At 36.1% G+C, this 17,222-nt stretch overlaps 2 protein-coding genes across 2 annotated transcripts in view; both read left to right on the forward strand.

Moving 5' to 3' along the window:
* Positions 1-17,222, forward strand: part of LOC100806606 (disease resistance protein RPM1) — a 45,880-nt gene that overhangs the window by 27,997 nt on the left and 661 nt on the right.
* Positions 14,060-16,963, forward strand: LOC121172657 (disease resistance protein RPM1). Its single transcript, XM_041012299.1, has one exon. The coding sequence runs from the start codon at positions 14,171-14,173 to the stop codon at positions 16,934-16,936; it is 2,766 nt and encodes a 921-aa protein (XP_040868233.1). The 5' UTR covers positions 14,060-14,170; the 3' UTR covers positions 16,937-16,963.

Genomic DNA, 17,222 nt, shown 5'->3' on the forward strand with positions numbered 1-17,222 from the left:
GAATTAAATTTCTGAAATTAAAGTAAGATAAAGAAAAACAAAAACTAAAGACAAGAAACATAAAGAAACAAAAGAAAAGAAGAAATCCTGATAAGAAGATTTGGGTCTCAATCTTGTGTGGGCCCTGGATCCCAATCAGTTGCTAGATATGCAATATGGTCTCATCCTTAGTTCCGACTTCAGTGATATCTCTGACCTTAGAGGGCTCACCCCCCCCCCCCCCATCAGTAGAGGGTTGAACTCCTGGTGGGCCATGATTGAATCCTATTGCTCCTTGATTGAATCAAGACGGACCTCCTTGGTTGTAACCTTTGAATCCGTGGCGATTTGGTATATATGCCCATGTAGTTTACTTCTCTAGAAGGGTTTTCTTAAATTGTACATTGTCCAGGCTCGTGTATTCCTCAACATGTATGGCATCCCCCTACCTACATCACAGAAGAGTTAGAAGGACTTACCGCTTGTAGTTGCTGTGGTAGCTTGCTGAGAGTCTCGGCCAGGGCTTCTATTTGTCTAGATAGCAGCTTATTTTGTGCCAAGGTTGCATCTTGCGTTGTGAGTTCCAGAAGGCTTCTCTTGGTTGGTGCATATGTGAGATCACGAACAATGGCGTGATCACTTGCCACCATATTTTCTATTAACTCCATCGCCTCCTCCGGTGTTTTTAGCTTGATCTTACCTCCTGCGGATGCATCTAGTAGCTGCTTTGATTGAGGTCTCGGACCATCTATGAAAATGTTGAGTTGGACCGGCTCACTGTATCCATGTGTAGGTGTTTTCCTTAGCAGTCCACGGAAGCGGTCGAGTGCCTCGCTGAGGGATTCATCGGGAAATTGATGGAAGGAAAAGATTTCCATCTTCCCCTTAACAGTCTTTGATTCAGGGAAGTATTTCTTTAAGAATTTCTCTACAACTTATTCCCATGTCCGCAAGCTGTTACCTTTGAAGGAGTGTAGCCACCTTTTTGCTTCTCCTGCTAGTGAAAAAGAGAAAAGATTGAGGCGTGTTGCATTTTCAGGAACCCCGGCTATCTTCACCGAGTTACAAATGTCGATGTATGTGGCTAGATGTGCATATGGATCTTCACTTGGTAGGCCATGAAATAGATTCCCTTGAATCAGTTGGATGAGAAAGTGAGGATAAGAGATGTTGGCCGCTAGAACCTTCGGCCTTGCAATGCATGTAAAAAATTATGGAGTAGTTGCACTAGAGTAATCCTCTAATGTGACTCGGCGTGCATGTTCGTCCTCCATATGGACGTGGATTTGTGGAGAAGGAGGATGTGAGGCATGACTGCTTCCTTATGCTTCTTATTCCCTTTTTCTTCTTGTAGCATTGTTGCGTTTACAAGTGGCTTCAATTTCCAAGTTGATAGGAACTATTTCTCCAGTTGCAGTTCTACCTCGCATGCACAAAAACAAGTACTATCCGTGCAAATTATGGAAGAAATAATGGAAGAAAAAAATTGAAAAAATAAAGAAAAAGGAAAAGTGTGAAATAAAGAATAGAAGAATTTCTTACAAATTGAAAAGGTATGACAACCAAGTACGAAGACAAAATCCCCGACAACGGCGCCAAAAACTTGTTAACTCGTTGACAAGTGTACCAAATTGTCACAAGTAGTAAAGTACTCGGAAGTCCGAGTGTCGAATCCATAGGGATTTTGTGTTGTACTTATCTTGGATACTTTTCAATTTATAAGGGAATAAAAGAAAGAGTAGAAGATAGAAGGCAATAATAGTAAATTATAAATAAAAAGCAAAAGAATTAAAAGCAGAATAATTAAAGAGAGAATTCAATGGAATGCGAATGTTAGGACCTAGCATGCCTTGTTTGCCTAGGATGTATGAGTTTATGATTTTTCTTTATCAATTTAGGTGATTCTATTCTACCCACATCTGTTCATTTACTTGCCCCTGATTCCTCACAATGACAAGCCTATTTTATTCATCTATCTCCTAAATTCCTTTGCAAAGACTCAACAAATAAAATGCATGAAGTATGAATTCTAGATGTTTGCAAGAATACATGGGCATAAAATTATCATTCTATTCCTAGCAATGACTTTCTCATGAAATCCTTTCTTTTTGTTCTATTAGAAGTTATCCTCTTCCGAGTGTCTAACCCCTAAAACTAATGCATGCATATTTTCTTTAAATCTTATTTAGAAGTTACCTTCTCCCGAGTGTCTAACCCCTAAAAGAATATAAAGATGAATAATGCAAGATAAAAGCAGAAAAGATAATTGAATAGAAAAACCTAGAAAATAATCTTGTTGCATTGATAAATATGAAGTACATCATACATCTCTTTGACTTTTTAGGCCTGTCAGGCCCTAACTAGGGGGTTTAGCCACTCATGGCCATTAAGGGCTTTACAATGGAAGAGGTGAAAGAAAGATGATAAAAAGAGAGAAGAGAGTAAGAATTCTCAAGCTTTAAGTAGTAGTGAGAGTGCTCTGAGACTTGGTGGGTTTTCTCCTTGGCCTGACTCTCCATTTATAGCTAATGAAGTGGACTTGGGCTTGATTCAAAAAATCTTCCTTATCTATCTTTTTGATATCTTGTGGATCTTATAAATCTTATCTTTCCTACATCTGCAGGTCATAGATAAGAAAAATATCAATTCATATCTTTTAAGCCAAAAATAACTACTAAATAAATATCTTTAAAGATATTTTTAAATTAGCTCATATTTAGCAGTTATCAATATCTTTTGGATCTTGTAATCTTATCTTTTCATATCTGCAATGATGTAAGCTCCATTGGAGCTTGTAGGCCTAGGATCTTCTTCATCAATGGATTCCTTTGCTTCTTGGAAGATGAATGGCAGTGGAATGGAGAAGGAAGAGAGGGAAGAGACGCCACTTTAAGGAGAAGATGAGTCTAGAAGAAGCTCACCACCATAGCAGGCCATGGATAAGAGCTTGGAGGAAGAAGGAGATGAATGAAGGGAGAGGAAGAGAAGAGCATGAATTTTTGTGCCCTAAAAGAGCTCTGAAATCTGAAGTTTAATTTTCAAATGATCAAAGTTGTAAAAATGCACACACATAGCCTCTATTTATAGCCTAAGTGTCACACAAAATTGGAGGGAAATTTGAATTTCTATTCAAATTTCACTTGAATTTGAAATTGAATTTGTGGAGCCAAATTTTGGAGCCAAAATTTCACTAATTATGATTAGTGAATTTCAGATATAGTTCATCCCACTAATCCAAGATCAAGTCCAAGATTCTCCACTAGTGTGCTTAGGTGTTATGAGGCATGTAAAGCACGAAGGACATGCACAAAGTGTGACTATATGATGTAGCAATGAGGTGTAGCAAGCAAATGCTCACCTCCCCCTCTAAAATTTAATTAGATTGGGCTTCTACCAATTCAATTAAATTTATTTCTCAACACACACATCAAATATTCACTTAATGCATGTAAAATTACAAAACTACCCCTAATACAAAAACTAGTCTAGGTGCCCTAAAATACAAGGGCTGGAAAATCCTACATTTCTAGGATATCCTACCTACATTATGGAGTCCTAAATACAAGGCCCAAAATTAATGAAACCTTAATCTAATATGTACAAAGATAAGTGGGCTCATACTTAGCCCATGGGCTCGAAATCTACCCTAAGGTTCATGAGAACCCTAGGGCCTTCTCTTGCATCTTTGGCCCAATCTTCTTGGAGTCTTCTATCCAATACCCTTGGGGGGTAGGATTGCATCATGCAAGCCATAAATAATAAAAGTATCAATTCTTATCATTTAAGCCAAAAATAACTGCTAAATAAATATTTTCAAAGATATTTTCAATATATTTTTATTATAAAATAATTCATATTTAGCAGTTATCAAATGTAAAATAATTTTACATTTTCATCCAATAAAAAAAATCATTATTGTTATAACTTTTAAATTATATTTATTATAGGAGATGAGGAGGTGGGCGAATTTGTGATTGCTAAATCAGTGTGGATGAAACCTTGCGTGAAGGTGTAGGAGGCTTCGGGGTTATTGTTGGCTTTGTAGTGGGTTACTGATTTGGAAATGTTCCATGCTATGTTTGAATTAGATTGCTAGGGAGTGGTAGATAGAGTGTTGGCTGCCAAATCTGATTTTTCTGAGGCAGCTTTGATCAACCAATGACTACAGACAATTGATAATGTCAGTCCATCTTTTTATCATATGACACCTTATTGTACTACTTTTGTTATTAATAATGAAAAGCTGTAAGGAGATAAAAGTTGGTTGGATGAGTACGAAAGAAGGGAAGGAGAAAAAGGTTGCAGGTTTGATCTCTCTTGCTAAGAAAAACTGACAACGATTTGGCAAATGTAGAATTTGCATTTCTGGAAATAAAAGAAGAAATGTGAAATGAAAACACCTAAGGAGATTTATTTACCAGGAAAATTCTACGGGTAAAGGAATGCAATCGTACAACAATGAATTTATCTATTATATCATCATACAGCAGGAAAAGGTTGCAGTTCCATAACAAGTGTTGGATTATCACAGCAATGGAAAAAATATAATGAATTTCTAGAAATACACAAAAAGAATAATTGCATTAAGGGATGCCCTTTTACCCAAGTAGGATATAATGCCAGACAAATTGTTTGGAGTTTGATCCAAAAGGAAATTTATCAAATGCAAATAATACCAACATTCAATTAGTAATGCTCCTGATATATTGCTCCAAATTCGGCTCTCCATGCCTGATCGTCATATGTATAGGTGGAAGTTGGATTATGTGCCACATCAGAATCCTCTCTATACAGTGGTTGTAGTGCAGATTCAGGTAATTTGCTCTCTGTAGTGTACTGCTTCATGGCATTAATCTCAGTCTTGTGTTTTCTTTTCATCATCGCAATTTGCATCTTCAAATTTTCATTATCTTGTTGCAAATTTGCAAAGTTCTCCTGTATAACATAAGAAATATATTACTCAGGAAAAGAATAATCAGAAATGTGTTAAGACAGAACATATGCTGAAGCTGAAGCTTCTCAACCACAGTCACTGGTTTTTAAGTCACATTATGTTCCCTTCCTGTTTTTATTAGTAACTTTGGTATTTGATAAATAGGGAGGCCAAAGAAATTAGTGCAATACAAATTATATAATCCATTTTAAGAACATTCCCTGTTTCCTATTACCCTTTTAACAAATAATAGAATGGCAGAAGAACATTCCCTGCAATATAAATTATATAATCCACAGTTACCGGCTGCACTTATGTCTCACTCTCAATGGAGAAAGAATGTAGTGGGAAGTTTGCAAGGCAATGGCGTTTATGTGAAGGGGAAACAGGAACATGAAAGGACACAAGGAAAGGGTTCTGGTGGTAGACAGAGGAAAAAGTCCAAGTCTAGAAAATGCAAGAAAGAGAAGAGTGTTACAAACGCAACCAAAAGGGGCATTTCAATAGGTATTGCCCAAAGTTGAAGAAATTTGGTGAAAGGGCATCCCATTTAGTAAATGTGGCAAAAAGACTAATGATTCAAACTACTACAGAACTGATGGAGTAGTTCATGCAATCAGTTGACAGATGCATGGATTCTTGATTTTGGAAGTTCTTACCATATGACTCCCAAAAAGGAGTAGTTCAGCATACACACGTTAGGTAATTTTGGCAGTACCTATATAGGTAACGACAGAGAGTGTGTTGTTGTTGGAATGAGACAGGTGCAGATTGCTATGGATAATGGTGGAGTGAGAATGTAGTGTGATGTCCGTCATATCCCTGAGTTGAGGAAGAATTTGATCTTACTTAGTACCGTGCAGGCCAATGATTTTAGTTACAGAACTGATGGAGATCGAGATACCCTCAGAGTGTGTAAGGGGGTGTTGACTATGATAAAAGCACAACACACTGTACAAAATATTTATAGGCTGCTGGGGAGCATAATTGTAAGTCGAGTTGCATCCACTGAGTCTAATGATGATGCTACCAAATTATGGCACCTGTTTTGGGTCATCTCAGTGAGCATGAGATGGTGGAGCTTCATAAGAGAGGGCTCTTGAAAGGAATTCAGAGTTGCAAGTTAGACTTGTGCGAGCATTATTTGCTTAGGAAACAAACTAGAGTGCGGTTTAAAGTTACGAAACATACCACCAAAAGGATTCTAGATAATGTGCATACTAATGGGTGGGGTCCTACTAGAGATTCGTCCATGGTGATTCTCACTATTTTGTGACCTTCATTGATGATTTTTCTGGCAAGGTCTAGGTGTACTTCATGAAATAGAAATTTGAAGTCTTTGAGAATTTCAAGTTGTGGAAAACTAAGGTGGAGAATCAGGCGGGCAAAAAGACTAGGTACTTGAGATCTGATAATAGCACAAAATACACAAACTCGTTGTTTCAGAAATTTTGTAAGGAACATGGCATTCAGAGGCATTTCTCAATGTGGAAAACACCACAATAGAATGGTGTTGTAGAGAGGCTGAATAGGCCCCTTACTGAAAGGGCTCAGCGTCTGAGGTTGCAAGCTAATCTTTCTAAAGGATTTTGGGCAAAAGTGGTGAATATGGTGTGTTATCTACTTAATTGATCACCGTGAGCATCATTGGGTGGGAAAGTTGTAGAGGAAGTTTGGGCGGGTAACCCTATTGATTTTAATAATTTGAGAATATTTGGGTGTTCTAATTTTTGTGCATATATCCAGTGATGAGAGATCTAAACTTGATCCAAAGTCGAAAAAATGTATTTTTATAATTTATTCCAAAGGTGTGAAAGGGTTTAAGTTTCGGGATCTAATTTTCAAGAAGATGGTGATTAGCAAGGGTGCAGTGTTTGATGAGCAATCCACGTTACCAGAGATAGTTGAGACAACTATGTCAGTGTCTACTGGAGCTTTCCCCAACTTCATTGAGGTTTAGGTGGACTTCAAGTAATTGTCGGTGATTCCTGAGAGGATAGAACCATGTAGTCCAAGATTTGAGGTTACACCTATACCTGAGTCAGGATCGGTGAGTCTAGGTGGACCACATCAGGAGTACCATCTTGTCAAAGATAAAGATCACTGCAGCATTAAACCCGTTGTCCAATATGGGTTTGAAGAATTGGCTAATTTGGTTGCTTTTGCACTTTTCACTAGTGCGAGATCCTTCTACCATGAGAAAGACAATATGGTGAAGGAAATGAAGTCTTTGCAGAAGAATCAGACAAAGGATCAAGTTGAGCTTCCTGCAGGCAACAAAACCATGGGATATGCTAATGGGTGTACAAGAGGAAACCTCTAGTATCAGAAAAAAAAAAGGGGAAAAGTTCAATGCTCGCCTATTAGCAAAGGGGTATGCACAATAGAAGGGGATTGATTATGATGAGATTTCCTCCTCAATCGTAAGACACACTTCTATTAAGGCAGTGCTAGCCTCGGTAGCCAATCGTGACATGCACTTGGAGCAAATGGATGTGAAGACAACCTTTCTTGACAATGATGTAGAGCAATAAATTTACATGAAGCAACCAAAGAGGTTTAGTAAAGGTGGATTGGATCGACTGATTTGTAAGTTGAAGAGGTCTGTGAATGGATTGAAGCAATCTCCAAGGCAGTTGTATGGAAGAAATTGGAGAGTCAATACATGTCAAAACCCTTAAGGTTTGAGGTTAAGGTGTGGTGTCAAAGACACTTATGTGGTTGCTCAAGGCTCACTGGTGCAAATCTCCTCGATGTTAACCGCCTCGGTTTTCACAAAAATTGGTATTAGAGTCAATGGTTTCATGTGGTGACCGGGTCAAACGAGTAAAATGATGATGGTAGATCCATGAACATAGGGATCCCTTGTATTGAAAGTCTTCCTGGCAGGTGGGTCCATGCATGGAGGCTAGGAAGCGGGTCCCGCATGTGTTGTGGCAGCACAAGGTACTAGAGCATGTTGGTGGAAATGGTTAGGCGAGCTAAAGGTAGTCACGATTAAGTTCTAAGGGCCATCATTGAATACTTTTAGGTTGACAATTTCTTTCATTCGAGGAGGAGACTATCATGCGAAAGAGACTCACATTTAAGGAGAATATTGTTGGAGTACAAGTGTGAGGAAAAGTACCACATTGGATACAAATGAAAAGATTGAATATCATATAAGTGGGGACAAGACCCATAAATTTAAACCTTAAGGTTTTGGATTAAAGTGTGATGTCAAACTCACTTATGAGGTTGCTCGAGGCCCATTGGTTTAAATATCCCCGGTGTTTACCCTCTCGATTTCCCAACTATAGATGAACGAAGGCAAATATATAAATAAATAAGTTGTAGGACAAAAAATTAATTAAGTTTTTTTTAAAATTTCTAATTTTGAAAATTTTATTGACTTTGAAAATTTTCAATTGAACTTGCCCAGTTTTTGTTTGTTCACTCTTTTTTTCCTATTAATCCTTGATGTTTGAGAACTTCACCACTCTTTCTGATAACAAAAATATTTTGACTCGCATAATACCACACAACAATGTTTTCTGAAATGGGACTGTTATAATTTATATATAACAAACATATTGGACTTACATATTGTGGGTCTGCCACGTCTGAATCATATTGCATTTAGCAAAAAGTTTTGGCAACATATAGTGGCATTTGCATTTCTGTTCTGGGAATAATAGAAGAGATCTAAGGAGATCTATTTACCAGGAAAAACACCATAAGGAACAAGAATGCAATGGTACAACAATGAATTTACCTATTATATCAGTACACAACATGAATGATCACAATTGTTGCAGTTCTATGACAAGTGTTGGATGGATGATTACAACATGGAAAAAAATACAATGAAATTCTGACAACAAGGACTTCCATAACAACTTCGAGTGTCATGCATGGATCACAGTGTCTCAATCCTACACTGTAGAAGAATTGCTGAAGGATACGTTGCACAAGCTATGCAAAGAAAAATTGGAGACACCTCTTCACAATGATTCATTGATAGATGAAATGAGAAATCACTTGCGCCACAAAAGGTATGTCGTCCTGTTTCATGACGTATGGGATAAAAAGTTTTCGGATGGTATTGATTTTGCTATAATTGATAAAAATTCGGACACAGGTATCAATCACTACTTCGGACACAGGTTGCGGAGTTTTGTCAGATAACTTCCTTCATTCAGGTGTATAAGCTAGAACCTTTAAGTGACGAAAAATCTTTGGAATTGTTATGATGTGGAAAGGCATTTTTTTCGGGTTTTGGTGGATGCTGTACAAAAGAATATGAAGACGTAGGTCTTGAAATGGTTAGAAAGTGTGAACGTTTACCTCTAGCAATTGTTGCATTGGTGGTCTTTTATATAGCAAATGTCAAAGTGCACTTGAATGGACAGGTTTAGTCAAAATCTATGTTCGGAGTTGAAGAGGAATTCTGAGTTAATTAGTATTTAAAAAGAAAAATTGGTTTGAGTTATGATGATTTTCTGTTCAATCTCAGATCATGTTTATTGTATTTTAGAATGTATCCGGAAGACTATGAAGTTAAATCTGGAAGATTGATTACGCAGTGGATAGCTGAAGGGTTTGTCAAACATGAAAATGGAAGAACTTTAGAAGAAGTTGCACAACAACATTTAATGGAGTTGATCACTACAAGTTTGGTGCAAGTATCTTCATTTACTATAGATGACAAAGTTAAAGGATGTCGTGTTCATGACTTAATACATGAAATGATCCTTGGAAATATCAAGGATACATGGATTTGTCTGTATATTGATGAGCATAATCAATTGGTGTCAAGTGCGATCGTTAGACGCTTAACAATAGGATCAGATTCCAATGATTTAATTGAAAATACTGAAAGATCACGCATTCGGTCAGTTCTAATTTTCACAAAGCAAAAGTTACCCGAATACTTAATCAGTGGAATACTTGAAAAATACATACCATTGAAGGTACTTGATTTTGAAGATGCTATACTATATCATCTTCCTGAAAATTGGGGGAATTTAATCCACTTGAAGTATCTGAGCTTCATGGTATACACAGATAGAAAGTCTTCCAAAATCCATTGGTAAGCTCCAGAACTTGGAGACCTTGGATGTAAGACAAACAGAAGTGTTTCAGATACCAAAGGAGATTAGCAAGCTTTTAAAGCTACGTCATCTTCTGGCTAACGAAATTGTTAGATTTCATCTCAAAACCAATTGGCATTAAGTGAAGTTGCCCAACAGATATATAAGCTGCACTCCAAGGATTGAGGCAGCCGATGTGGGACTTGGCTATTTCCCAATAGAAATATCTTCAATTGCAGTGAAGGATAGCATTGGAGGCATGACATCTCTACAAAATATATGCCTTCTGTAAGGATTATAGCGACTAAGGTCAAGAGATTTCCTCTTTCGCCTACAGTGTTCAATTATTCTATAAATTATTACACCTTTTAATTTTAAAAATTTGTAAAGTAAAGCCGAGACTCATATATTTGCTTCCATATACTCCTTTCATTCTCTTCCAAGTAAATTAAACTAACAATTTCCTTTTGATGTTGGAAAGGGGAACCATTTATACAAACTTGGAAGAATTCATTATCAACTTCACTCAACTCCAACAGCTTAGTAAGGTGTGCAAGGGAAATAATGGAAAATTTACTTGGTTTGCAACTGTTTGAAGTTTGAAGAACTAGGCTTTTTCGAAAAGGGTTATAATTATAATTTTCCACCAGTCCTAAGCCCTGACTATGTCTCCATTTTACTTCAAATTGCTTGTGGTTGATGCGTTCAAATTGCTTGATGAGTTCTTCACAAGTCCTAAGCACCTCTACTTGGTTGATGCTCGAATCCGTGGATGCAAGTGATGATATATGTGGTTGCATGTTGATTTTGGAGGATCCGTTCGCATGCACGGAGAAATTTGGCCCTGTTCTGATTTTTGGTGTTTTGATCTGATCTTGGATGCATCTTGTGTTATTAAAAAGGATATTTGGTTGAAGGAAATGTGATGTCTATATCATTGTGAAGCTTAAATGGTACACACATTTTGGTAAAAAGTGATAGGTGCTCACTTAGGTTTGAGTATTCTCTGTTTTCTATCCATACTGTTTTATTTTATTTAATGTGTTCTGGAATGTTAAAAATAAAAAAAGGTAGTTGATTTATGTTGATATATGGGTTGGTAGTATCCTATAAAATTTTCAGAATTTTTTATGATAATATTGTTGGAAGAATATGGATTGAACCCTATGTTCATTCTCTGCATTTCCAGTGAGGATGTTCGTGCTCTGGATCAATCATTATTTTTCTCTGACAATTTTTGGAGAGATAATTAATTTTTGTGTTCTTAAGATCATAAGGAGTATGTCCAAATATTTTTGTGTGAAAATATTAATGTCAACAATTTTAATAAAATCTAGAAAAGGATGAATGTTCTTTGATGTTCTGGGTTTTTCTGGGTGAATGTTGATACGGTTCTTCACTTACTAGGATGAATCTCTGTTGAATTTTGGGGAAAAAAATATTAGGATGTTTCTGTATTTGTTTGATGCAGCTGTATAAAGCAATAAAGAAATAATAGCTCAAGCTTTTGCTATAAATGTGTGGCAGGAATTGATCCTACACATACGAGTTCCTCTATGCTGTTCTTTTATTTCCTCTTGTCTAACTTCATATAAAGAATTTTGTAGTCCTTCGGAATTCCAGTGAAAAGAAGTTGGGAATGGAGAACATCTAACTTTCATCAATGCTTCCATCCGAAAATTACCACACTCAACGTAATCTACCACCTATGCTCAATAACTTGGGGTATTCATGAGTGTAATTGCTGCCTAGATTATTTTAACTTTTGAGTTCTGGTGGACACTGCAGTGAGGAACAATTCATTTGATGAGATGTTCCTGCTGGTGGGATTGGTACTCTAGATGAGGTGTTTAAGATACAGGCATGCACTGATTCAGCTTGAATGGATTGGACCAGAGCTCTTTGTGTTCTCTTCTAGAAGAAGTGTTTGAGATACAGGCACTGATTCAGCTTGAAATGAATTGGAGTATGCCTTATTTCTCTTTGTCTACATCACACTGATAGGTGTTAGACATAAAATTATGGCTAAATTACTATGTTGGTCTTGTATCTCTATTTTATATTGTAATTTAAGCTTCTATTTGTTAAAAGTTACAAAATGATATTTTATTCATTAAAAGTTGTAAAATGGTTCCTTACATAATTTATTTATTGTATCTTTACTTCTGAAGTAATGTCTTTTCCAGTTGTTTTGGATAAGTAAAAAATAATTATTTTAAGTTATAATTAATATTCACACACTGGTAGACCCAAAGATAGCAGAGACAATAATGTGTTTTAGGTGGCATCTTCAATTTGCAAGACAGCTAGATTGAGAAAGGATAAAACAAGGCAAGAAGCCATGTGCAAAGGACTGTTAGATGATTATTGATTGCATTGTATTGAGGAATTCTTTTGATTAGTATGATCTATTTTTCACAGGCTGAGATGACAACAAACTTTCATCTCAAGTTTGGCACCTTGTTTCCCATGATATATTTAATTTCCTCAAACTTTTTTTTTTTGCAGTATTACATCTAATATTCTAGTTTATATATATATATATATATATATATATATATATATATATATATATATATATATATATATTATAGTTTAAAAAGCTCTTTTTGATCTCCTAATATATAAATTTCGTGTATGATACGACTGATTGTTGTGTTCATTCTAACATGAATTTATTCATTTATATGCAAATTAAAATAGATGAAAAGGATAAAACATTGGACACGGAAAAGTTTAGGAATGTTGATCGGTGGTAAGATAATTTAAGGATCAAAATCATAAATTATAAGAAATTTAAGGATAAAAAATATTTTATCAAAAAAAAATTATAAGGACAAAAAGTCAATTTTTTTATTAAAGATTAAATACAAAATTAAAAAAAGTTAAGGGCCAAAAGTATATTATGTCTGTCAAAAATACTAATTATTCATCTCACGTCCACCAAATTTTCTTTTTTTTTATTTTGCTCCTTTCTTTTTAATATATTACTTATCACTTATATCACTTTGTCTCTGTATCTTTTTTCTTTTCTCTTTCATCTTTCCATCTCAATTCATCCTAAAACGGGGTAGAAGAATATCATAGTTCTATTTCTTTTCTTTTGTTAGAACAAGACCTAATGAATGAAGGAAGACTTGGCTGCAGGGGTAAACATGCATGTTATATCCATCAAATGAATTTTTTAATATACCAAAAAAATGTTAGTGAAAATAAAATAACATTACTAAAAAGAAAAGAAAAGATTATATATATTAGACCATGAAAAAATGAATATATTGAATTAGAGTTAGAGATATTCGAAATCAAGCAAAAGAAAAATACTCCGACGATAGAATAAATCTTCAAGACTTGGGTATATTTCTTTTTCTTGGAAGCAGAGTCTAATGACAAAGAAAATACAAAATGACTAACGGAGTGAAGTCAGTTGCTGAATTAACATACAACGGAAGAGATAGAAGCTGGGGCAATATAAAAAAATTAAAAATAATAAATAAATAAATTGGAAAATAAAAATGTGGCCACTTTATCTCTTCTTTCATGTTTGACCAAAAAGAAGACATATCTTTTTTCCATATGGTTTAACATTTTTTTTTTCTCACACTAGCATATTAATAAGTTGCTCGATCTGTTTTTTAGACACGTTAAAAAAGTCTCATTTTTTTTAAAAATCATCTGTATACAATTATTAGCGGCAAAGCTAGCATATATATACGAACTCTTAGGGGCGAAAAGTGGTTTACAAAAATATGAGCCTTAAGTGCTAAATGAAAAATCAAAATGAAATTATTCCTTTAAAACAAATAATCTGATAATCACATTTTGACATTAGCTGGACCACAATATCACAACTTGCTCGCAAAAGAGACGCTGCAAAGCTCAAAGTCTTCGTCTCCGCGTACACAGTGCACTAAGTTACAAAATATCATCTCAGTATGATATAGATAAAAAGAATTTATAAAAAAAAATCTGATAACCGACACCTGTTAATCATGACTATAGAACTTATAAATAGAGAATCCTGTTAATTTTAAAATTTTATTGAAATTATATGGTTAAGATATTATCATAAACAGTGTCCGTGTCATTGTTTGGCTAAGTACATTTATTGGCTATATAACGTTGCAGAACATCAAGTTTTGCACTCACAACAAACCAAAAAACAGAGCTAGCTAGCAAGACTAAAATGGCAGAAACTGCAGTGTCCTTGGCAGGTCAGCAGGCGCTTCCAAAAATATTGGAAGCTGTCAAAATGTTGAGAGATCTCCCAAAAGAAGTTAGAGACATTACAGATGAACTTGAAAGCTTTCAAGATTTCATCAATGATGCTGATAAAGTGACTGAAGCCGAAGAAGATGATGGAAGGCGTCATAGAATAAAAGAAAGGGTGATGCGGCTGAGAGAAGCAGCTTTTCGCATGGAAGATGTCATCGATGAATATAACATCTCCTGTCAGGATAAGCAACCTGATGATCCTCGATGTGCAGCTTTACTATGTGAGGCTGTTGCCTTCATCAAAACTCAAATCCTTCTCCTTCAAAGTGCGTATAAGATTCAGGATGTTAAATCCCTTATTCGTGCTGAAAGAGATGGTTTCCAAAGCCATTTTCCTTTAGAGCAAAGACAAACCAGTTCTAGAGGAAATCAAGATATCACATCGCAGAAACTTAGAAGGGATCCTCTCTTTATTGAGGAAGATGAGGTTGTGGGGCTTGATGGCCCTAGAGGTATATTGAAAAATTGGTTGACAAAGGGAAGAGAAAAACGCACTGTCATCTCTGTGGTGGGAATTGCAGGGGTGGGAAAAACAACTCTTGCCAAGCAAGTTTATGACCAGGTGCGTAACAATTTCGAGTGCCATGCGTTGATCACAGTTTCTCAATCCTTCTCTGCTGAAGGATTGCTGAGGCATATGTTGAATGAGCTTTGCAAAGAAAAAAAGGAGGACCCTCCCAAGGATGTTTCTACCATCGAATCGTTGACAGAAGAAGTCAGAAACCGCTTGCGCAACAAGAGGTATGTTGTCTTGTTTGATGACATATGGAATGAAAAATTTTGGGATCACATTGAATCTGCTGTAATTGATAATAAAAATGGAAGTAGGATATTAATCACAACCAGGGATGAGAAGGTTGCAGAATATTGTAGGAAATCATCATTTGTTGAGGTGCATAAGCTAGAAAAACCTTTAACTGAAGAAGAATCTTTGAAATTGTTCTGTATGAAGGCATTTCAGTATAGTTCCGATGGAGATTGTCCAGAAGAACTTAAAGATGTATCTCTTGAAATTGTTAGAAAGTGTAAAGGTTTACCTCTAGCAATAGTGGCCATTGGTTGTCTTTTGTCTCAAAAAGATGAAAGTGCACCCGAATGGAAACAGTTTAGTGAAAATCTTTGTTTAGACCAGTTGGAGAGGAATTCTGAGTTAAATAGTATAACAAAAATTTTAGGTCTAAGTTATGATGATTTGCCGATCAATCTCAGATCATGTTTGTTGTATTTCGGAATGTATCCGGAGGACTATGAAATTAAATCTGATAGATTGATTAGACAGTGGATAGCTGAAGGGTTTGTCAAACATGAAACCGGAAAAACATTAGAAGAAGTTGGGCAACAATATTTATCAGGGTTGGTCCGTAGAAGCTTGGTGCAAGTATCCTCATTTAAAATTCATGGCAAAGTTAAAAGGTGTCATGTTCATGACTTAATACACGACATGATCCTTAGAAAAGTCAAGGATACAGGATTTTGTCAGTATATTGACGGGCCTGATCAATCTGTATCAAGTAAGATTGTTCGACGCCTGACAATTGCAACCGATGATTTTAGTGGAAGTATAGGAAGCTCACCCATTCGGTCAATTCTTATCATGACAGGAAAGTATGAAAAATTATCTCAAGACTTGGTAAACAAATTCCCTACAAATTACATGGTACTGAAGGTACTTGATTTTGAAGGTTCTGGTTTACGTTATGTTCCTGAAAATTTGGGGAATTTATGCTACTTGAAGTATTTAAGCTTCCGGTATACATGGATAACAAGTCTACCAAAATCCATTGGCAAGCTCCAGAATTTGGAGACCTTGGATATAAGAGACACAAGTGTGTCTGAGATGCCAGAGGAGATTAGTAAGCTTAAAAAGCTACGTCATCTTCTGGCTGATTATAGGTGTTCAATTCAATGGAAGGATATTGGAGGCATGACATCCCTAGAAGAGATACCTCCAGTGTTTATAGATGATGATGGAGTGGTCATTAGAGAGGTAGGAAAGCTAAAGCAGTTAAGGGAACTGTGGGTGGTAAAATTTAGGGGAAAACCCGAAAAGACTTTGTGTTCCGTAATAAATGAGATGCCACTCTTGGAGAAACTACATATTTATACAGCTGATTGGAGGGAAGTAATTGACTTGTACATTACGTCACCTATGTCTACACTTTGGCAGCTTGTCCTATGGGGGACGTTAACAAGGTTGCCAAATTGGATTTTACAGTTCCCAAATCTTGTGCAACTGTCTTTGGTGAGCTCCAGGTTGACTAATGATCCATTGAATTCACTAAAAAATATGCCAAGGTTGTTGTTCCTCGATTTAAGTAACAATGCTTATGAAGGTGAAACTTTGAATTTTCAAAGTGGAGGGTTTCAGAAACTAAAGCGACTGGAACTCAGATATTTGGATCAATTGAAGTGCATCCTTATCGACAGAGGAGCACTGTGTTCTGTGGAAGAAATTGTTTTACAAGACCTCTCCCAACTCAAAACAGTTCCCTCGGGAATTCAACACTTGGAGAAGCTTAAAGATCTCTATATCAACTACATGCCAACTGAATTGGTGCAGCGCATTGCTCCTGATGGAGGAGAAGACCACTGGATCATCCAAGATGTGCCCCATGTACGTATTTGGAGCAGGGGTGCTGAAGAACCTTCGCATATATTCGGCAGAAGTCATCATTAAGATGCGTCCAAATTTGAAAATAGAAGGTGCGTCTTTTTCACATCTATAACTTTGTAGAATGACATTCGTGGCCTTTTTCTTTTCTTCAATAAAAAATGCAACCATTATCTAATTCCTAAAATAATTACTTTTGCCTCATTTTCTCTTCTAGTATTTGCTTCATTTTTCTTTCTCTACAACATCTCACGTACAAGTTAGGGATAGAATTGTCTGACAAGTATATGCCTACACCAACCAAAGTTAACGTTTCTTCATTATAAGATTCTCACCATTATAATCCTTTCTA

The sequence above is a fragment of the Glycine max genome, chromosome 18, assembly GCF_000004515.6.
Source record: "Glycine max cultivar Williams 82 chromosome 18, Glycine_max_v4.0, whole genome shotgun sequence".
NCBI classification, from domain to species: domain Eukaryota; kingdom Viridiplantae; phylum Streptophyta; class Magnoliopsida; order Fabales; family Fabaceae; genus Glycine; species Glycine max.

Bases quoted from the DNA above. Each gene is read 5' to 3' on its own strand.
- LOC121172657 (XM_041012299.1), top strand. From the start codon at position 14,171: ATGGCAGAAACTGCAGTGTCCTTGGCAGGTCAGCAGGCGCTTCCAAAA.